The 22,355-nt window shown below is 44.7% G+C and overlaps 3 protein-coding genes across 10 annotated transcripts in view; all 3 read right to left on the bottom strand.

Annotated features, from left to right (window-relative positions):
* Positions 1 to 57: 57 nt before the first annotated feature.
* Positions 58 to 8,727, bottom strand: cfap161 (cilia and flagella associated protein 161; the record flags this gene model as incomplete). Its single annotated transcript, XM_083665736.1, has 9 exons — positions 58 to 135; positions 6,451 to 6,595; positions 6,724 to 6,797; positions 7,268 to 7,390; positions 7,522 to 7,557; positions 7,752 to 7,833; positions 7,969 to 8,186; positions 8,320 to 8,409; positions 8,656 to 8,727. 9 exons carry the CDS (start codon positions 8,725 to 8,727, stop codon positions 58 to 60), a joined length of 918 nt encoding a protein of 305 aa, XP_083521862.1.
* On the bottom strand, positions 2,016 to 16,724 carry cers3b (ceramide synthase 3b). Of its 8 annotated transcripts, XR_014554135.1 has the most exons (13): positions 16,420 to 16,599; positions 14,503 to 14,679; positions 13,807 to 13,924; positions 13,398 to 13,516; positions 13,185 to 13,242; positions 12,294 to 12,344; positions 12,002 to 12,094; positions 11,755 to 11,883; positions 10,384 to 10,490; positions 10,067 to 10,220; positions 9,558 to 9,742; positions 9,485 to 9,509; positions 2,043 to 2,109 (listed from the first exon to the last, which is right to left on the bottom strand). XR_014554135.1 is itself a non-coding variant. In XM_083666252.1 (11 exons), exons 2-11 carry the CDS (start codon positions 14,673 to 14,675, stop codon positions 9,611 to 9,613), a joined length of 1,134 nt encoding a protein of 377 aa, XP_083522378.1. In that variant the 5' UTR covers positions 14,676 to 14,679; positions 16,610 to 16,724; the 3' UTR covers positions 9,105 to 9,610. The 8 variants fall into 8 exon arrangements, 3 of the variants coding, with proteins under 3 accessions (XP_083522378.1, XP_083522377.1, XP_083522379.1); XR_014554134.1 differs by lacking the exons at positions 2,043 to 2,109; positions 9,485 to 9,509 and adding an exon at positions 2,016 to 2,030; XR_014554138.1 differs by having other exon boundaries at positions 2,022 to 2,109; positions 9,485 to 9,742; positions 16,420 to 16,598.
* A 1,703-nt stretch (positions 16,725 to 18,427) lies between these two features.
* ano2a (anoctamin 2a) overlaps positions 18,428 to 22,355 on the bottom strand; it is a gene marked incomplete at its 5' end in the record, with an annotated part of 18,778 nt that continues 14,850 nt past the window's right edge. Inside the window, 6 exons of the mRNA XM_083665735.1 lie at positions 18,428 to 19,690; positions 19,926 to 20,109; positions 20,332 to 20,610; positions 20,793 to 20,898; positions 21,100 to 21,278; positions 22,227 to 22,279. Of these exons, the coding sequence (XP_083521861.1) occupies positions 18,993 to 19,690; positions 19,926 to 20,109; positions 20,332 to 20,610; positions 20,793 to 20,898; positions 21,100 to 21,278; positions 22,227 to 22,279 (1,499 nt within the window). The 3' untranslated portion in view covers positions 18,428 to 18,992. The remainder of the gene's footprint in view (positions 19,691 to 19,925; positions 20,110 to 20,331; positions 20,611 to 20,792; positions 20,899 to 21,099; positions 21,279 to 22,226; positions 22,280 to 22,355) is intronic.

Below are 22,355 nucleotides of genomic sequence, written 5' to 3'. Positions count from 1 at the left end.
GGAAATGATTTGTGCACCCTGAGATGTTTTAGGGGTTTGCAATGTAAAGAGGAAAAGTTACCACAAAACGTGTTCTCCCAGGACAGCCAGGGCCTGGTTAGTCTTACAGTGGGTGATCAACACATACCCAGTGGCCTGTAGGTGGACACAGAGATATGGTTATAGGGTAGGACACAGACTATGAGCCACAATGACAGTCTACTTGAACAACTTCTAATCTATCCATTATATCCATTATATCCTGTCCAGAAAGTCATTTAGTGTGTCTTAAGGAGAGACAGGTAGTGATAGCTCAACATATGGTAAATTTAAAGACAATATAAGGGTTTGTAATCTCACACCTAGGGGAAAAGGTCACAAGAAAACAGATGGTCCTAGAACATTTGGAGAAGGCAGTAAAGAGGGGTAAGGTCAGATTGAGGGGTTGGCTAAAGGTGAAGAAAACAAAGGATCAAAGCTGCAGAAACAGGATAGATTAATTAAAAGATAGGGTAATTAAGTAATAAACAAAGTTGTAAACAGCCAGGACAAAAGGCTTTTGAAAACAGCCTGGGTGTCAGCAAGGACTGACCAGACGAATTGGCGCCAGCCAGGTGGGAGTAGCCCACCTTGATGACGAAATGTAATTCTTGAATGTTATTGGTGTATGTAGACAGGAAACAGAAATACGTTGAATAGAAGGCGTTAACCTGTGTGAAATCTATAAAGACAGGTGACTGAGGTTAAAACAGGGTCAACTTTGCAAACCTGAACGGTTACATATTCTGCATTAATAAAGTCTTTGAATGAATCAACAGCTCCGGTTAATGGTAATTTATTTCAAAGTATTATTACTTAAATTCTACGACAAACACAGCTGATGTCCACTATTCAATTTCATACAGAAGTGTGTGTGTGTGTAAGAGAGAGAGAAGGGGGGGGGAGAGAGAGAGAGAGTGAGTGTGTGTGTGTGTGTGTGTGTGTGTGTGTGTGTGTGTGTGAGTAGTGGGAGAGAATGTGAAGAAATATCCTAGCAGCCTCCCAGAGTCCGGACTGTACAGGTATGCGCATGGTAGTGCATGACTAGTAGTTGCAGCTACAACGCTAAACTAACAGAGTGAATGGGTTTATCCATTTAGCAAACTAAATAACAAAATGGGGAGTAACCAGTTACATTGGTCAGATTATCCTGAGACAAACCTCCTCCAAGGTAACATCCTCGTTCCAGTTTCCGACACGTACATTAGATCTGTAAGTCCTAACGTGGGCCATATTGTTGTTTTTTATTATTCGAGTGAGCAGGATGTTTTAGCTAGCTAGCCTCTCCAACAAACTCACAAGTGAGCATGGTTTGTTTAGTCGTCCCCATGGTAACAGTGACAATTCCCGCGAACGTCCGCAAGAGGGCGCCCTTAGTCTAGTAAATAGAGAGAGACTGTCCATGGCTGTAGAGCAGAACTAGGCAGCAAACCTAACAGATTATAATGCTTATAATGGGCTTCAGCATTTGTAATCATAATACTTCAATGGGTCAGATTAAACAACCAGTCCAGCACAAAGAAATGCATCTGACTTGCCTCAACATTGTGTTTTTTGTGTTTTTTGCATGCCACAAGAATAGATACTCCAATCTATAGCCTTTATAAAGTTATGAAATACATTTATTTTAGTGTGCCACAATAAGTTAAGTAAGTTAAGATATGTGATCCATCATCATCATCATCATCTCATGGGTCTAATGCTCAATGTTTTGGGCAAAAGCAGCATATTGAGAGTGTTTATTAATTTGTAACATCAAAGGGTTGAATGTCAATGTTGCAGTTGACACTAAACTACAGCCACTGTGATCTGAGTGACCTCATTGTTTAGAGTGTCGATTTGTATGTAGCCTCCATTGTCCTTCACATCATAGGCTTTTTAGTTGTTGTTGAAAATCATGCTTTTTAAATGTAGTTTTCGACTTTAAATGTAGACTCCTCTGCATCTGAATGAGTCCTTCTGTGAGTTACTCTCTTTGCGGCATCACTACAATCAAGTGTCTTTCTGTCTGTCTGTCTGTCTGTCTGTCTGTCTGTCTGTCGGGCGTCTGGACAGTCAGCCTGTCTGTCTGTCTGTCTGTCGGGCGTCAATCTGTCTCAGTGAGCGTTTGCTCGACCTCGGGCTCCATTCCTCTGATCTTCCTCCTCTCTTGTGTTTTTGCCATCCATCTCCTTCTCCTTCTCCTTCTCCTCCTCCTCCTCCTCCTCCTCTTCGTCACTCCTCTCATCACCGTTCACTTGTAAGAGGGAGAAAGTCAAAGGGGATAATTGAGGGGGGGGGGGGGGGTAAAGGAGGAAGACAACAAAATGAGTTAGAAATATGGATATGTAACGATATTGTAAAATGATAATGACCTTTAAGAGATGCCGGCTCCCTCCTGGAGTGGGGATCAAACCAGCAACCTGCCAATTGCTGGCCAGCCTCTGGAACCTCTAGGCTACCTGCCGCCCCATGGTCAGCCCCTATGACTCTGTTTGGTTATGTTTGGTTATGGTTCAGCTGTGGTTGAGACTCACCAAAAGGGCAGGATGATGAGTCTCGTCCCCATGAATACAGCAACGAACAGCACAAATATGGCATTGCCATATTGCCAAGGAAATTGTTTTGAAGGAGGTAGTTTGACAGTTGGTTAGAGACAGCACGTTCAAGGGTTTTAGATAAGAAGAAGAGAAGGGATACCGGTTTGTAGTTATGGACAGCAGACAGGTCAAGAGTTGGTTTCTTGAGAAGAGGCTTGACTCTGGCTGTCTTGAAGGCAGCTGGGACAGATCCTGTGGATAGAGAGGAATTGATTAAGGTGGTAAGGAACGGAAGGAGGTCTTTAGAGGTGGATTGGAGAAAGGGGGAGGGGATAGGATTGAGGGGGCAGGTGGTTGCCCGCTTGGATGTGACCAGCTTTAGAACATCATCAGGGGAGAGGGGGGAGAAATCTGATAAACCAAAGACTGGGTGTTGCACAGTGGGTTTGGGAGGAGAGGTAGCATTGTTGGTGAGAGGTAGAGGGATGGAGCTGCTAATGTCATCAACCTTCTTTTCAAAATAGGTGACAAAGTCATCAGCAGACAGAGAGGAGGGAGGAGGGTTGAGGAGTGAGGAAAATGTGGAGAACAGTTTCCTTGGGTTAGAGACAGAGGATTGAATTTTGGAATGGTAGTATAAGGCTTTAGCAGCTGATGCAGATGAGGTGTAGTTGAGGAGGAGAGAGAGATAAAGGTCTAGATCATCAGGAAGGCCAGATTTTCTCCATTTCCTCTCAGCTGCCCGGAGCCCTATTCTACAAGCTTGCAGGATTTCAGACAGCCAGGGAGCGCGTGGAGTGGATGGTGCTGGCCTTGAGATCTGTGGACAGAGAGAGTCGAAGGATGAGGAAAGAGATGACAGGAGGGTGGAGGAAGCTGCATCAGTGGATAGAAGAGAGAAGGATTCAACAGAGGGTAGGGCGGATAAGACAGAGGAAGAAAGAGTGGTGAGTGAGAGGGTGCGCTGGCCACGACGAGAGGACAGTGTGGGTAGAGACTGGTTGGGAGGGTGAGCATTTGAGAGGGAGGGAGAAGGATACGAAATGATGGTCAGAAACCAGAAGAGGGGTAACAGTGAGGTTTGAGGTATGGGAGGATCTTGTGAAGACAAGGTCAAGCTGATTGCCCGCCTTATGAGTGGGAGGAGAGTGGGACAGGGTAAGGCAGAAGGAGGAGAGAAGGTCAAGTGAAGGTCGAGTGAAGCTTCTCCGACTGGATGTTGAAGTCACCCAGTAGTGTGAGCGATGTGCCGTCCTCAGGGAAGGAGCTGAGAAGGACATCCATCTCATCTAAAAAGTGGCCAAGCTGACCTGGAGGACGATAGATAACAACAATGTGAAATTTGACAGGGGAGGTGATAGAAACAGCATGGAATTCAAAGGAGGATATGGACAGGTGTGACAGGGGAAGGACATTATGTGACCACTTAGGCGAGATGAGGAGTCCTGTTTCTCCTCCTTGGCCAGAGAGTCTAGGGGAATGAGAAAAGGAGTAGGCATCAGAGAGGGCTGCCGGAGTAGCTGTGTTATCCGGTGTAATCCATGTCTCTGTGAGAGCAAGGAAGTGGAGAGACATGAAGCAGGCATAGGCTGAGATAGCCTCTGCTTTCCGGACCGCTGATTGGCAGTTCCAAAGTCCTCTCGTGACAGTGAGGTTGTGGTCAGTTGAGCATGGTGGGTAGATTAGATTGGAAGGGTTGCGAGTGGAGGTGTAGCGTTGATGTGTCCTCCTGATGGAGGAAATAACAGGAATGGGGAGAAAGCACATTGTGATTTTTTGCCGGTATAGAGGGAGAGGGTTAGTGAGAAAAGTAGGATATAGGCAGGCTCAATACACTCAGGGTAATGAAGAAATTATCAAAATAGAATAAAAATACTTAGTAGTATGGCCTTCCTCTCAGGCCTTCCTCGATGGACTCCACAGATAGACTCCTATGTCTTTGTGTCTGGAGTCTGACTCCACAGATAGACTCCTATGTCTTTGTGTCTGGAGACTCCACAGATAGACTCCTATGCCTTTGTGTCTAGAGTCTTCGTGTCAGGAGGCTGTCGCTCTGCGATCGTCACGAAATAAATGCAGATTCTGTGATTGCTGATGACTAGCAGGGTAGCATCCCCTCCCACCTGACGATCAGTTAACGACCAGACAGGTTTCACCACTCACTCAATCCCAAATGTATTAGTCGTGGTCCAGGGCGAGCAGGAGTTAAATACCTGGCAGGATAGTGTTTAGGCCCTCCCACTGGAGATTGACAGCACTTCACAGCTAATTGACTTCAAACTGATGGCTTCCAATAGAAACTACTTAAGGCAGGATAGCCAAACAAACAACTCTTAATAGCACTCTGATTAGAAACAAGATTAAACTGACTTGCTCAGGCTGGAGAACAGGCTTCCGGCAGGATAGCCACTGCAAAACAAACAACTCCAAATAGCACTGACTAGAAACAAGATTAAACTGACTTGCTCAAGCTGGAGAACAGGCTTCAGGCAGGATACCCACTGCAAAACAAACAACTCCTAATAGCACTCTGACTAGAAACAAGATTAAACTGACTTACTCAGACTGGAGAACAGGCTTCATCACTCACTCAATGCCAAATGTATAGATCTAAAAAAGCCAGCCCAGTTCTGGAACAGATGAACATTTTTTGGACGGATGAAACTAAGATCAACCTGTGCCAGAATAATGGGAAGAAAGTATGGAGAAGGCTCATGAATGGCTCATGATCCGAATCATACCACATCTCCTGTAAAACACAGTGGAGGCAGTGTGATGGCATGGGCATGCATGGCTTCCAATGGCACTGGGTCACTTGTGTTTATTGATGATGTGACAGAGAACAGAAGCAGCCAGATGAATTCTGAAGTGTTTAGGGATATACTGTCTGCTCAGATTCAGCCAAATTCAGCAAAGATGATGGACAGATGGACAATGACCCAAAATATACTGCGAAAGCAACCCAGGAGTTTTTTAAGGCAAAGAAGTGGAGTATTCTGCAATAGCCGAATCAATCACCTGATCTCAATCCGATCGAGCATGCATTTCACTTGCTGAAGACAAAACTAAAGGCAGAAAGACCCACAAACAAACAACAGCTGAAGACAGCTGCAGCTGCTGGCAAAGCATCTCAAAGGAGGAAACTCAGCATTTGATGTCCATGGGTTCCAGACTTCAGGCAGACGACAAAGTATTAAAAATTAACATTTTATTTATGATTATGTTAAGTTGTCCAATTACATTTGAGCCCCTAAAAATAGGGCACTGTGTATAAAAATGGTTGCAATTCCTAAATGTTTCATACAATATTTTTGTTCAACCCCTTGGATTAAAGCTGAAAGTCTGCATCTCAATTGCATCTTGATTGTTTCATTTCAAATCCATTGTGGTGGCGTACAGAGCCAAAATTATGAAAATTGTGTCACTGTCCAAATATTTCCAGACCTAACTGTATATTCAACAAATAACTACATTTATAATTTCTGGCCTGGCCAGAGCGCGTTATTTAGAGGAAAAAAAAATAATTACATCATGACACCAAGAACCTTGAGACAGTGACTGTCTTTTCCCCAATATACGTAATATAGAAAATACATTTTCTTCAAATGGAGGGGCCGCAAATTTCATAAGATGTGACAGGGGGCTCCGGAGGAAATAGGGAACACCTGATCTAATGTATCAGATGAAAATGACTGAATAGTCTCACTTACCTGTGTAAGCACTTGAAGGACAGCAAACCCAAGAGAATACACAAGTTTTCTAGCTCGATGACTCCAGTCCCCAAACACACAAGAGTGAGGAGGAGGAAACTCGACAAGTTTCAACAACATGACATCAACAATCGAGATTCTGATAATCAAATTTTTATTGCGGTATTAAAAAGAACTCATAAAAAGGGCTCTGTGGGTGCGACCTGTGTTTTGGGGCGGTCCAGCAGTGTTTGCTCTGCCGCTGCAGGGTCAGAGGTCACAAAGAGCCAGTGATTCATGTCCCGCTCAGCCTTGTGGGAGTCCAAGAATGTTTTGGCAGTCACTTCATACTCTTTGCCATACGGAGTCCTGCAGAAACAATAAATATTTACATTATTACAATTAATATGTCATACTGCAACACTTCTACCATGTGGAAATGATTTGTGCACCCTGAGATGTTTTTAGGGATTTGCAATGTAAAAAGGAAAAGTTACCACAAAACATGTTCTCCCAGGACAGCCAGGGCCTGGTTAGTCTTGCAGTGGGTGATCAGCACATCCGCATTGGCCTGTAGGTGGACACAGAGATATGGTTAGAGGGTAGGAGACAGAGACACAGACTATGAGCCACAATGACAGTCTGCTTGAACAACTTCTAATCTATCCATTATATCCTGTAAGGGGGTAAAATTATAGATATATAGTGGACACAGTAGATAATCTTTGAAATTCTCATGATCTGGAATGTTTCTGACATTTCCAGGATGTGCTCAGAAGGGATGAAATGGCATATTGACGCTGGCATTTGGGGGGAGGGTTCTTTGAATGTAATATCCAATTAAATTGCGAGCACATTCTTCCATCACTCCGTCCAGTTCAATCCAAGCCAGATCTGCTAATCTAAGATTCCCCAGACCTCCAAAAAAGGCGTGAGAACAACGTGATTTGGTGTGGATACGCGAGACTAGGGATGATGGTGTAGTAGAGGGTGAGAGGTGATGATGTTGTGGTAGAGGGTGAGAGGAGTTAGTAGACTTACAGGTACTGGTAGACCTTCATGCTCCAGCCTCTCCTGGGGGTCAGAGTGCAGAACTTTCCACCATGACAGGAAGGACCCCTGCTGCTCCAAACTCACTTCCTGGAGGCGGGACTTCTTTGCACACTACAAATAAAATAAAATCGCTATCTTAGCTATTTTGGTCTCGGACAAGTGTTTACAACTAACAACCCTTTCACAGCTGTGTAGCTATGGAGACAATGAATAAGCACATTCACATTGTGCCCAGGACATACCTTCTGAAATGTCTTATGGTCGCTGGTCAAATACAGCTGAGGGTAAATGAAACAAACGCACAGATAGTTGAGTGATAAGTGTGGTTGTTGACATGTGAGTCGTGACAGCAGACATGTAGAACTTGAATTTCATGTTTCAATGAATATCATCTCTCCACAGCATTTCATAGTTTCATAGCAACTTTGGTGGATGTTTGTGTGTGTGTGTGGGGGGGGCGGGGGTTACTTACGCCTCCAGCAAAGTCATCGGTTGTTCTCAGGGTGAAACTCTGATCGTAACGCAGAGCCTCTCCCTTCTCACTGCCATCCACACTGGACACACACAACAATGTTTAAAACATGTATCCCTTTGTGCGCGTGTGTGAGAGAATGTGTTAGTGTGCGTGTAGGTATGTGAGAATATGCGTGTCTGTGTGTGTGTGTGTGTGTGCGTGTGTGTGTGTGTACCTGCTGATGATGAAGGCAGTGCGTGTGCAGGGCTTTAGACCCCTCCCTGCACTGACTCCACACGGCGCCTGAATGGTTGGATTAGGCCCAGTCCCCAGGCTGCTGACGTCTGCGTTGATGCTGACTGCACAGCCATCTCTGTCAGGCCCGCCCAGGTTCACCAACATTACAACGTCCCCAAAACACACACCGCCACCCTGCGCGACGGACAGACTTACCTGACACACACACACACACACACACACACACACACACACACACACACAAATTCAGGACATAGCGTAATGCACTACCCACACTGATTCTGGTCAGTATTATGAATCATTATTATTATTATTGGTGATGAGTCACCTGTCTCAGGATGTTCTGTTTGAGGAAGCCGGTTTTCTGAACTGTGAGCTCACCCCTCATCTTCCTGTCCAGAAAGTCCTTTAGTGTGTCCTAAGAAGAGACAGGGAGTGATAGCTCCACACAGCTGTGTCTAAGTGAGTAGTGGGAGAGAATGTGAAGAAATATCCTAGCAGCCTCCCAGAGTCCGGACTGTACAGGTATGCACATGGTAGTGCATGACTAGTAGTTGCAGCTACAACGCTAAACTAACAGAGTGAATGCGTTTATCCATTTAACAAACTAAATAACAAAATGGGGAGTAACCAGTTACATTAGTCAGATTATCCTGAGACAAACCTCCTCCAAGGTAACATCCTCGTTCCAGTTTCCGACACGTACATTAGGTCTGTAAGTCCTAACGTGGGCCATATCGTTGTTTTTTATTATTCGAGTGAGCAGGATGTTTTAGCTAGCTAGCCTCTCCAACAAACTCACAACAAGTGAGCATGGTTTGTTTAGTCGTCCCCATGGTAACAGTGACAATTCCCGCGAACGTCCGCAAGAGGGCGCCCTTAGTCTAGTAAATAGAGAGAGACTGTCCATGGCTGGAGAGCAGAACTAGGCAGCAAACCTAACAGATTATAATGCTTATAATGGGCTTTAGCATTTGTAATCATAATACTTCAATGGGTCAGATTAAACAGCCAGTCCAGCAAAAATAAATGCATCTGACTTGCCTCAACATTGTTATACAGACATATGTTTTATGCATGCCACAAGAATAGATACTCCAATCTATAGCCTTTATAAAGTTATGAAATACATTTATTTCAGTGTGCCACAATAAATGTGATCCATCATCAGCATCACCATCATCATCATCATCATCATCATTATCTCATGGGTCTAATGCTCAATGTTTTGGGCAAAAGCAGCATATTGAGAGTGTTTATTAATTTGTAACATCAAAGGGTTGAATGTCAATGTTGCAGTTGACACTAAACTACAGCCACTGTGATCTGAGTGATCTCATTGTTTAGAGTGTCGATTTGTATGTAGCCTCCATTGTCCTTCACATCATAGGCTTTTTTGTTGTTGAAAATCATGCTTTTTAAATGTAGTTTTCGACTTGACTCCTCTGCCTCTGAATGAGTCCTTCAGTGAGTTACTCTCTCTGAGGCATCACTAGAATCAACTGTCTGTCTGTCTGTCTGTCTGTCTGTCTGTCTGTCTGTCTGTCGGGCGTCTGGACGGTCAGCCTGTCTGTCTGTCTGTCTGTCTGTCTGTCGGGCGTCTGGACAGTCCGTCCGTCTCAGTGAGCGTATGCTCGACCTCGGGCTCCATTCCTCTGTTGCTGTGGCTGATCTTTCTCCTCTCTTGTGTCCTTGCCATTCTTCTCCTCCTCCTCCTCCTCCTCTGCGTCACTCCTCTCATCACCGTTCACCTGTAAGAGGGTAAAAGTCAAAGGGGATAATTGAGGGGAAGGGGGGGGGGGGGGGGGTTAAAGGAGGAAGACAACAAAACAAGTTAGAAATATGGATATGCAACTATATTGTAAAATGATAATGACCTTTAAGATATTTCCAATGTACTCATGGACACCAGGGGAGATGCATGTCATGCTTGGAATGAAAAACCATTCCTAGTTCCGTTCCATACATTACAACGAACCCATCTTGGTGGAAGCTACACTGTATCAAACACATGTGAGCCCGTCCTCCAATTTCTACCTCCGCCAGCCTCGCCCGGTGCACATGGACACACTCACAGAGCTGTAGAGGAACTTGTGGACCATGCGCAGTATGAGAGCAGCCCAGTAGAGGTGGAGAGTCTGTAGCAGCAGCAGCATTCCGTTGAAGAAGTAGAAACCAAAGAAGGCAGAAAACAGCTCCAGAGGATACACCCATGTACAGTGGATCAGCCTGAGATGGAGAGAGGTTTAGAAGAAGAAGAAGAGACAACACACATGCACTGCCGATTGCTGGCCGGCCTCTCTAACCTCTAGCCTACCTGCCGCCCCATGGTCAGCCCCTCCGACTCTGTTTGGTTATGTTTGGTTATGGTTCAGCTGTGGTTGAGACTCACCAAAAGGGCAGGATGATGAGTCTCGTCCCCATGAATACAGCAACGAACAGCACAAATATGGCATTGCAGGTCCTCTCCCACTTAGCGTAGTTAAACAACTTACCCACCTGAGAAAGTGGAGTGAGGAAACGGGGGAAGAGGTGGGGGAAGAGAGGAGAGAAAGAGAGAAATGGATAGAAGAAGCAGGTCACTAACAACTGAGCAGGGTCAGCACAGCCTCTACCAATCTACTGATTGACACCGAAGCCAGCCAATCACAATGACCCAGTGTTGGGGGTAACGAGTTATAAAAGTAATGCATTACAGTAGTATTACTTTTATCAGTAACAAAATAATATAACGAGTTACTGTGTTCAAATATTGTACTGTCATTGCAGTTACTTTTTCAAGTAATGCGTCACTTTGCGTTACGCATGACTTTCAGAATCATATCAATGCCGGTGTGTTATACAGTATATGTTTTTAAAAACCCAAAGTCTCCTGCTAACAGAACTCATGCTGTAACTTGTTTCCTGTTGTCGTAAAGCTGAAAAACAAATAAAGATGGCAGCTGTGTTGCAATAATGCATTGAAATAGAAGGCATCACATCAAAGGGATTATTTCTCATCAAGGACACATGTGAGTGAAACAAACTCCATCAAACAATGGTGAGGAAAGTACTAAAGGAAAATCTACACCTGATACAGGTAGGCCTAGAGTGGAGTTCAGTGCTGAATGGACAGCGTAAAAAAGGAACATAATGAGTAATATGTAATATAATACTTTCCATGCAAAGTAATATTGTGAAGTAACAAGATCATTTCTGTTAAATGTAATTTCAGTTATATGTCTATACTGTTCATTATCTGTCTATACTGTTCATAATGCACATATCCTTATATTTTTCTTTAATACTACTGTTAATACACTGCACATATCTGTACATACTGTACATACCTGTTTATACTGTTCATACGGCATTCCATATTTATTCTGCTATTTACTCTAATGTTACTGTTAATACATATATACTGCTAGACTGCATTGCCTATACAGCTTATATGCTGCTTACACTGTTCATACTGCATCCTATTTATTCTGCTTATAAGCTACTGCTAATTCATATACTGCTTACACTGCACTACTTATACTATACTGCACTACTATACTGCTCATATACTGCACTACCTGTATATACTGTTCACACTGCACTTTTCTGCTTTTTTGCACTTCTTGTTAGACGCTAACTGCATTTCATTGTCTCTGTACTTGTACTCTGCACAATGACAATAAAGTTGAATCTAATCTAATCTAATAGATTACTTTTTCAAGTAACAAAACACTGCAACTACCGAGGCACTATCAGACACCTAAACCATCCAATCACTGACCTCCAGCAACACATCTGCCGAGTCGTGGGTTGCCATAACAAGGGTTCCAATGCGGATGTAGTTAGAACTCCAGGAGAACGCCAGCAGAGTCAGAGTGGCTATATGGTGGATCACCTGCTCATTAAAATCCTACACACACACACACACACACACACACAATTAGGGCTGGAACGGCACTCAAACACACAAGTTTACTTTTAAAATAATTACCTTGGGGGAGAATTATCTATAAAGTATTTACACTTACCTTCCGTTTGACATCGAATGTGAGGCTGAGGAGCAGGGAGACGTAGAAGCTCATCTCCAAGATGTAATACCAGTATTGCGACTGCAGCATGGACTACACACACAGAGACACACGCACACATGCATGCACGCACGCAGACACACACACACACACACACACACACACACACACACAATTATCAAAACTGACAAAACAGATAGATGTTTGACAAACTCTTAGATGAGAGGAATGACTACTCTTAGTCAGACTGAGACATTTGCCAGTTAGCAGACGGCAAGGATGTGGCTCTTACCTGTTTGGGGAAGTCAGCCCAAACCTCCCGCAAGTTATAAAACCAGGGTTTCTGGAAAAGACACAGGTTATGGAGGGGGTATTGGAGAGGGATGAAAGAGATAAGAGAGAGATTAGATTAGATACAACTTTATTGTCCATCCATGGATGGATATTTGCCTTTGGCATCACCAGCCACATAAACATAAAATCTTCATCATCATCGGTCACCATACACAACAGACATTAAACATTTAAGAAACAACATCCTGTCCTGCCTAATCACTGCCCATATGTCCCAAAATAAATACACAGCCATCACATGTTCAAGAGAGAAAGAGAGAAATGGAGAGAAGAGCCCAGGGATAAAATGGTCTTGTTGGCCTTTGGCACCCTAAAGCAGAGAAAAAAGGAGAAGAATGAGAGAGTGAATAGAGATGTGTGATAGAGAGAGAGAGAGAGAGAGAGAGAGAGAGAGAGAGAGAGAGAGAGTGAGGCGAGAGGTTAGAGCAATGCCAGGGGAGAACTACAGGAGAACCAGTCCATGCATGTCTTCAAATGTGGTAAACCATGAGAGAAGAGAACGTGGGAAAAACCCTGGAGCGAGCAGAGAGAGAGAGAGTGTGTGTAATGTTGTGGAATGTTTACCGTTACATTTTTATTGATTATTTCATTTTTGTTTATTTGTAATTTCACTTGCTTTGTCAATGTGTTTTGGCAACGGTTGTTTCCCATGCCAATAAAGACCTTTGAATTTAATTGAAATTGAGAGAGACACACACACACACACACACAGAGAGACAGAGAGAGAGGGAGAGAGGGAGAGAGAGAGAGACAGAGGAGCCCTGCAGCTCCTCAACACAGGATTCCCACACTGACGGAGATCTAGGGAAAACCAGGAACCCATACTCACATCATACAGAGCTACTAGTCCTCCCACAAATGCACACAGGTAGAACACACACCTCCAACTGGAGACAGAAGAACACCATAATCATCACACCAGAACACACATACACATACATACATACACACACACACACACACACACACACACACACACACACACACACACAGCCATATATTAGAACACAGACACAGACACACACACACTCAGTTGTCTCACCTGGCCTCACAAAACTTCTTGCGGAGACCTGGTCGATCCTGGTTCCTCCTCCTCTTGAACCAGACCTGAACACGCCAGTCTGACCAGCCAGTCTTCTTACCAAGAGCCCTCACATCAGCCTGAGAGAGGGGATGAGTTCTGTTTACCTGCTATGTTCTTAACACTTCTAGCCCATATCCCCCTTTGCACTGTTAATCTGAAAGGATTGGATATGTCTTCGCAATATGTCGTTTCACCTTGTCTTCTGATAGGCTGAGTTGAATTTTAGCCCTATTGCTTACAGTTAAACAACCATTGCAGATTTAGAGGGGTGCGCAGAGGACAGGGGGTTGATTTTGGATTCAGCGTATTTCTTAATAAAGGGTCACACAACAGGCCCTATGTGTACAGCTGTAAGAACGTGGTTTACCTGTGTCGGGGCTCGCGATTGGCTGTGGAAGAAGTGCTCAAGGGCGGGGTTTTGCTCTGCTGTCAGACGTAATTTATCCCTGATCCCACACAGGCCAGCCAGGTGAATGGCTATGTACCTGTATCAGCACACAGCCAATAGAAAAGAGCAGATTGTGTGAAGCTATTGGGAGTTTGATGACAGACAAACAGACAGACAGACAGACAGACAGACAGACAGACAGACAGACAGACAGACACAGATTAACCTTGTTGAGACCAGGCGGTGGTTTCCCTAGTTCGAAAAGCCTGAGAAAATCATTTGCAGAAAGTAGCTACAAAAGGGTGGAAACCCGTCTGAATGACGCCTCACAACATCCAATCTGTCAAGCCAATCCAATACCTTGCTTGGGCAGAGCTCCAAAAAACATAATTCAGTTTTTCTCTCAGGTTTTCCTCAGGTTACTTGTAATGTTTGTTTTCCATTTTCTTCAATGTTGCAAGCAAGCATAGGCCACATCTCTTGCAAAATAGTCCTACCCGGAGAAGATGACACACATAACAACAAGCCACCATTCTACGGGCATGTGGGGAAAGGTTCTTGGAATGAAATTGTACACATGCTCCCATCGCTCCATCTGGTTCAATCCAAGCCAAATCGGAGGCGTGAGAACAATGTGATTTGGAGACAGACAGACAGACAGACAGACACACTCACCTCTCAAACAGGTATCTGATGGCAAGCAGGGCGAAGGCGTAGGGCACACTGACATACAGATGAGAGGGTTTGGGGTAAACTTGACCATCGCGGTCTTCCAGGTCTGACCAGGTCAGGTTATCTGGGAGCCACAGACGGTCCGACCACAACCACTCACTGGCTGTCTGTAACATAACGCTGTAAAACACACATACAGTCTGTGACAGGAAGGAGAGTCCTCTACAGTATATCATGTGAATATGTCATGCACAAATCTACACTGAATCCTGGGTCGGATTTGTGTGTGTGAGAGGCAAAGATAGGGAGGGAGAGGAGGAGGGAGGTAGGGATGTGTAGAAGGTGAGAAAGATCAAGAGGGAGAGATAGCGGTATGGCCCAGATTAAAGGGAGGTAAAGTCGCTCCTCTCGTGGTCAGGGGAGAACTATAGGAGAACCAACCCATGCATGTCTTCAAATGTGGCAAACCGTGAGAGAAGAGAGTGTGGGAAAAACCCTGGAGCAGAGAGAGAGAGTGTAATGTTGCGTAATGTTTACCATTAAAAAAAATTATTGGTCATTTCAATTTTGTTTATTTGAAATGTCACTTGCTTTGCCAATGAAAACAGTTGTTTCCCATGCCAATAAAGCCCATTAAATTTAATTTAATTGAAATTGAGAGAGAGAAACACAATGAGAGAGAGAGAGAGAGAGAGAGAGAGAGAGAGAGAGAGAGAGAGAGTCAGGGGAGAACTATAGGAGAACCAGCCCATGCATGTCTTCAAATGTAGCAAACCGTGAGAGGGTAAACTCCCTCCTCTTGTGGACTCTGACCTGGACAGTCTGAGATGATAAAACAGCCCTATTCATAACTACCATGATACTACAGAATGTCCTCCATGAAAGCATTGTGAAAGGTTATTTATCAAGGCAAATTAGTTTGGCAAATCGCCCTTCACACCATACCCTAGCTTTACCTTCTCCTACACTTCTCCACAGACGCTGAGATCCCTGACAACGTGACCTTGCTGAAACACATTTGAATTGCCACAATGCAGAGTGCCTATCAGATATACTATATGTCCTGATGTGTGTCACGTAATTAGTTAAGTCAGCAGCATGGTGTAACCAGCATACCTGGAGGCAAGGGTGTGTGTGTGTGTGTGTGTGTGTGTGTGTGTGTGTGTGTGTGTGTGTGTGTGTGTGTGTGTGTGTGTGTGTGTGTGTGTTGTGTTCTGGTGTGATGATTATGGTGTTCTTCTGTCTCCAGATGGAGGTGTGTGTTCTACGTGTGTGCATTTGTGGGAGGACTAGTAGCTCTGTATGATGTGAGTATGGGTTCCTGGTTTTCCCTAGATCTCCGTCAGTGTGGGAATCCTGTGTTGAGGAGCTGTAGGGCTCCTCTGTCTCTCTCTCTCTCTGTGTCTCTCTCTCTCTCACTCTCTCTGTCTGTCTGTCTCTCTCTCCCTATGTCTCTCAATTCAATTCAATTCAATTCAATTCAATTCAATTCAAAGGGCTTTATTGGCATGGGAAACAACTGTTTACATTGCCAAAGCAAGTGAAATTACAAATAAACAAAAATGAAAAGTGTGTGTGTGTTTGTGTCTGTTTATGTGTGTGTATATGTATGTGTGTGTGTGTGTGTGTGTGTGTGTGTGTGTGTGTGTGTGTGTGTGTGTGTGTGTGTGTAACACGTTTTAACAGATGAGAGAGAGGTGGGGTGGACTGGGGGTGATTGAGAAAGGGAATCAAAAGGGAAGAGAGAAAGAGAGGATCAAAATAAACAGTAAATCAAATGGCTGAAACAAACAGTCTGCAACTGCTCTATGCACCCCAGTTCTATATAGCTTCTTGCTGTTTAACTCCAGCAAGTATAAAGGACTCACACATAGGAAAAAATAAATAATTAAAGAAATAACATTTCCTTGTACAACTCACCTTCTAAGTAGTGGAATGTTGATTTTCCAGCAAAATCTGTGAACTGTGTGTCTGTGTGTCTGTGGTTGTGGTTAATGCGGAACTGCATCTGATAGCAGTAAACTGATAGCTCCGCCTTCCCTTTGGTAACCCATATCAGTTAGAGCCCCACCACTCTTCAATGGCAATGAAATAAAGAACAAATATTTACCTTTGCCCCCGGCCCCCTCTGCCCCTCTGCCCACAGTGTGGAGAATGTCAGACCGCTAACATGGAGTGTGTGTCTGTTTTGCCTACAAGCAGGTGTGTCTGTATCTCAAGTCTGTATGTATTTGTGTGTTTAGACGCTCACCTGGCTATGAGGGCTAGACTGTCGCTATCTCTGTCTCAATCTGTTGGTGTGTCTCTGATCACGCCCAGTTGGATGACTCGTCTCTCTGTATTAGTTCAGTATGAATCTCTTGTGAGTCTCTTGTTTGTGAGTATCGTTAGCCTATCAGACAGCTGTGTGTTTGGCTGTTAGGGGGGGGGGGGCTGAGGCAGGCAGAGGCACACACACACACACACACACAAGGGTATTACAGCAGTTAAGTCTGCGTTATTACGTAGTTGCTAAACAGTTGCTATAATTACCAGCACCATAACAGCGAGACAGAGACAGAGAGAGAGAGAGAGAGAGAGAGAGAGAGAGAGAGAGAGAGAGAGAGAGAGAGAGAGAGTGACTCCACACATTGGTAGTTTTGTTTTGGACCTGGGGGTGGCGACAGAGTCTGACAAAATTACAGAATGTTCAGATTGATTCTGTTGCCACTCTCCTCACTGGATTTGATAAGGAATCATTGTAACATTGTATTTGTTTTGTGTAATATTGTGTTCAGAATTAATGTACTTGTGTATATAAGTATGTCTTCATGTCTAGGCAAGGTCCTTGTGACGATGCGGCTCTCTGACATCGCACATCTGATCACACATTAAGATAAGCCCTTACCCCTTACTACATTCAAAACCAGTACACTCAACCATCTGATTATCAGGTTTCATTTTTCTGTTACTTATCATCGTCTCCTTTCAGATGCAGTAGTGGTCACGTCATTCAGAGCATTCACACTGTGTTATGCTAAACGATGCAGCCTGTTTGTTTTGTTTACTTTCTGACCCCTTGTTACACCTTGAACATCCTTTTTAGTTAGTTACAACGTATACAGACACATTTGTTACAGTTACTCATTCACTTTTATTGATTTATCCATCTATAATAAGTTCCCGAAAGCATACACATGGCCAAAAATCAGCTCCCGCTGTTGTTAGGAGGCGAACGCTGGTTAGAGAGCGTTGCACGGTGATGACGTCACTGGGCACTACCATCAGAGATGGGGGGAAATTGTGGAATTTGTATTGTTCAGACACGGTGTTTGGATATTTTAGTAAATGTAGAATATACTTACCTTAAGCTTACCATTCTAAACAGAACAGAAGTGTTTAATTGAAAATAAAAATGTTGGAAAACTTACCTGTTTAGGTTAAGGACCACTTACAACCCCCTGTGTGAAAGGCAATTGGTTTAAGTCCTGTTAGGGTGGGAAAATTGATGGAAAATTGATGACTGTATTTAAACAGTAGAGTTTTGGCCTTCAGGGAGTGCCTGGGCCAAGAGTGTGGATACTATGCTGTAGAATTTTTTTTTCAACATGTGTACATGTTATTGAGTTAAAATATAGAGAAACACAATCTATTTAATAAATCTGGTGGAATCTGGTTCCTGCATCTTCTTGTCCTCCCCAGACCCTCTGCTGGGTTGCAGTGTAACAGTCCTGCATCTATCATGAATCCATCATTCATGCATAGTGCACTGAACCACCTCTGTTCTGAAACACCACTTTTTTATGAGCTGGATATTGATGACACCCAATGACCTCTGGAGTTAACAAGGAGGAACACATAGCAAAAATTTGTTTTTATTTTATTGAGTTTTTCTTATGAACAAAAGTATTGATTTTCATATTATCAAAATATTATTGATGTAGTAAATAATAGATCTATATGCATAAGGTCACCTACTTATACTGTATATAGAGTGTCATATTCTTTCTGACCTAGAGGGCGGTGATAATGTGGGCTGGGACTAGCAGAGTAGTGGTGGCGGGCTAGGGATATATCGTGGCTGTGGGCAAAAAACAGTAGAAAGAGTCTGAGTCTCAGTGGGATCTGCAGTCATTGCAAAGAGAGTTCCAGAACACTGGGTGCTCTGATTGGTCCACCAAACCCCGTGTCCAACAGATCAAGCCTAAACCATTAACTGGCATATTAGAAGAAAAGATCTAGAACTTTCCTATGACCAACTGGAATCCCGCAGTAAGAGGTCAAATGTTGCTCCTTCGCTGTGACGTCTCCAACGCTGGAGGGATGTGGAGGGTTAGACAGATCAGTTCCTCTGGCTCGCTGAATGGACCCCAGTTGAATAGAGACGGAGAGGGGGAGGGGCTGACAGGGTAGGGTGAGGCTCTGGGCACACTGATGGGTGAGACTCAGCTGGTCACTCCTCCCCCCCTTCCTCTACCTCTCTCCCATCCTCTCCCTCGCTCTCTGCCTCCCCCTCACACCGGGGTGTCACGCTTTAGTTCGCTGGGCGATGGGGGGACGCGGCCTCCCAGCTTGGTGAAGCTGGTGGATTGGCTGGGCTTGGTGGAGCTCTCCCCAGCCTCAGGGCCTCTTTGGCGGGCAGGTAGGGTGGAGCAACGGCTCTGGGCCCTTGAGCCTGGCTCTCTTCGCGGAGGCCCCTTCAGCATAAACAGTTCACTGGGGGAGAGGGGCTTGGGCAAGGGAGGGGGGGATTGAGAGGTGCATGTGGGTGACAGGGGTGTGTGTGGGGAAGACAGGGGGTTGGTGGTTGTGGGGGCCACAGGAGTATGTAGAGGGAGCAGAGGGGCATGTGTGGCCATCTGGTGAAACTTGGTGAGACTGGTGGAGTAGCTGGGGCGGGGTAGGCTGTATTCAGCCTCGGGGCCTCTCTGGCGGGGAGGCAGGGTGGAGCAGCGGGTCTTAGCCCTGGAGGATGGGTCTCTGGGGGGAGGGCCTTTGAAAGAGAACATCCTGAAGTCTGGAGTCACGGCTGCTGCTTGTTCTATGTCTACCAGAAGGTTGTGGGAGGAGCCTGTCTGAGGAGTTGCTGGGAGGTCCTGGTCTAGTTGCTGGTTGGCTGATCCTGAGGCGTGGTCCTGCTGTGGGTCTGTGACAGACAGCTCCATGTCCCCAGCCTGGCTCTGTGTCTGGCTCTGGACGGGCTCCTCATAATCTACATCAAATCAAATCACACTTTATTAATTAAAAGTGCATTTACAACATACACTTTTATAATAACATAGTCAATACAAGGAAAGGGGATGAAAGAGAGGTTTAAGACCAAAAAGTGTTTAAAAAGACATTATGGTAATATTCATAAGAAACATTAACCCATAAAGCTAAAAGGCTTGAACTGTAAAAGCCCTACTAAAAAGGTGTGTTTTAAGCATGATTTCTGGCCCTCTCACCTGACAGGCCAAGTGACTCCATAAAAGCGTCCAGATCCATAAGGGCAGGTTCTTCCTCTTCCTCCTCTCCCCCTTGCTCTTTTCCGCCTACTTCTCCTCGTCCTTCCTCTGCTTCACTTTCTTCACCCCAATCTCCTCCTTTTTCACCTCCTTCTTCTCCTATTCCCCCTTCAGCTTCTTCTCTTCCTGCTCCTTCTTCCTCTTCTGCTCTTACTCCTCCCTCTTCAGCCTCTCCTTCTCCTCCTCCTCCTCCTTCTTCTCCTCCTCCTCCTCCTCCTCCTCCTCCTCCTCCTTCTTCTCCTCCTCCTCCTCCTCCTCCTTCTTCTTCTTCTTCTCCTCCTCCTCCTCCTCCTCCTTCTTCTCCTCCTCCTCCTCCATCTTCAGCTCCGTCCCCTGGGTCCACTACCTCTGGGTTGTACTGGGTCTGTACATATTCATCCAGGTCTATCTCTACATCCTCTCTGATTGGTTCCTCCGCCACCACCTCCGGTGCCTCCACTACAATGTCTATGGTTTGTGTACAAAAGGAATATCGGGAGCGGTGTTTGTAACGGTTTCCCTCCTGATCGTCGCTGAGCAGCAGGTCCATCAGCAGCATGTTCTCCTTCTTCAGCTGTTCACGGAGGGAACGCGGAACGTCTGGGATCAGCCAGGCCACCAGCATGCTCAGGAACATTGCCAGGTTCTACAAGACACAAGGAAGGTTCCAGAATACACATAGGTACTGTATCTCTTTACACATGTCATGTCGATGAATATTCCTGGGTTTTCCAACAGTTACAGCATCTATTTGAAGTGCAATGGCTATGTAATGATAACAAACAGACTTGGAGAAAATAGGGTTAGGGCGTCAGGGTTAATCTGTACCTGGAAGAAGATGACGAAGGCAAGTCTGGCAGCCAGGACAGACCAGTACTGCTTAGAGAAGGTGTAGGCATCTGGAGCCCACGGAGGGTCTCTGTAGTCCTTATACCTGAAAGACAGAGAGATAGATAGATAGATAGACAGAGAGAGAGAGATACATAGAGAGGGATAGAGAGGGAGGGGGGGGGGAGTTGTAGGTTTAAACAATATTACGGAAGCTGAGCTAAGAGTCTTAAACTGATCGAGTATCTTGCTGCACTAAAAGAGTGTTAGGGGTTAGTCAGATGACGGTCAGGGTCAAGCGTCTTACCTGCAGATGGAGACTCCTTTGTAGAGTGTGGAGGTGGGTTCAGTGCCTGGCATGAAGTTGCTAACGTTAAAGTAGGAGAGAGAGTGCTCCGTGAAGCCGTGCATGGAGCCTGTATCGCTGTACATGAAGCGGTAGACCATCCGCGGGATGAACTCCGACGTGAACGAGATAACAAACGCCTGAGGAGAGAAACAACGAACAACAGTGACTCAACTAAACTAGCTAGTCCATATCAACTAAACTGCCTAGTCCATATCAACTAAACTGCCTAGTCCATATCAACTAAACTGTCTGGTCCATATCAACTAAACTGTCTAGTCCATATCAACTAAACTAGCTAGTCCATATCAACTAAACTAGCTAGTCCATATCAACTAAACTAGCTAGTCCATATCAACTAAACTGCCTAGTCCATATCAACTAAACTGCCTAGTCCATATCAACTAAACTGTCTGGTCCATATCAACTAAACTGTCTAGTCCATATCAACTAAACTAGCTGGTCCATATCAACTAAACTAGCTAGTCCATATCAACTAAACTAGCTAGTCCATATCAACTAAACTGCCTAGTCCATATCAACTAAACTGTCTGGTCCATATCAACTAAACTGTCTAGTCCATATCAACTAAACTGTCTGGTCCATATCAGCTAAACTCCCTATTACTATTAACCACAAAACTGCCTTGCCTATGATCATTTCTAAGTTGACCAGTAAATATCAACCGCACATCTCAGAAAAAGCTACAGTGATACAGTACATCAACCACTAAAGCGAAGTACCACAACACTATAGCTAAATCTATGAGTCTATACAAACTATCTTACAATCGAAGAGACAAGACTATTTCTAATCTATTCCTTTAAGGGGAGAGGTCACCTTAGTCGCACAGTTCCCTCATCTTATGGATGCCTAGAAAGTTTGGACCTGGTAATTAGCTTTGTTTAGTGAGCCACAGTGTATCATGAGTGTATTTGTAAGCAAGTCAATGCAAAGGACCATTATTAGCAATGCTCTAAATGGAGGTCCTAAATCAATGCTAAATATCCATAAGATGAGGAGCAGCGTCTTTAACCCTTTACCTGCCAGGGCCTTGGAGGCACACGGGAAGTCACACAAACACTTACATTTGTAATGACAGAGAACTTGCTGATTCCACAGAGAATGTTGTACCAAATCCCTGGAGAAAGCATGTGCGTGACAGAGACAAAAAAAAAAGGGGCAGGAGTAGGAAATGTGTGTGTTGTTGTATGGTC

Source organism: Argentina silus, assembly GCF_951799395.1.
Source record: "Argentina silus genome assembly, chromosome: 3".
NCBI lineage: Eukaryota > Metazoa > Chordata > Actinopteri > Argentiniformes > Argentinidae > Argentina > Argentina silus.
Note: the sequence above shows the minus strand (reverse complement) of the source record. Positions and strands in the feature narration are given on the sequence as shown.

What these genes read in the sequence shown, in the direction of transcription:
- cers3b (XM_083666252.1), bottom strand. Translation starts at nt 14,675, where the DNA reads ATGTTACAGACAGCCAGTGAGTGGTTGTGGTCGGACCGTCTGTGGCTC. An exon ending in AATCGCGAGCCCCGACACAG is followed by an intron (nt 13,517 to 13,806) that starts GTAAACCACGTT and finishes CCCCTCTCTCAG; the next exon opens with GCTGATGTGAGGGCTCTTGG. An exon ending in CATTCGATGTCAAACGGAAG is followed by an intron (nt 11,884 to 12,001) that starts GTAAGTGTAAAT and finishes GTGTGTGTGTAG; the next exon opens with GATTTTAATGAGCAGGTGAT.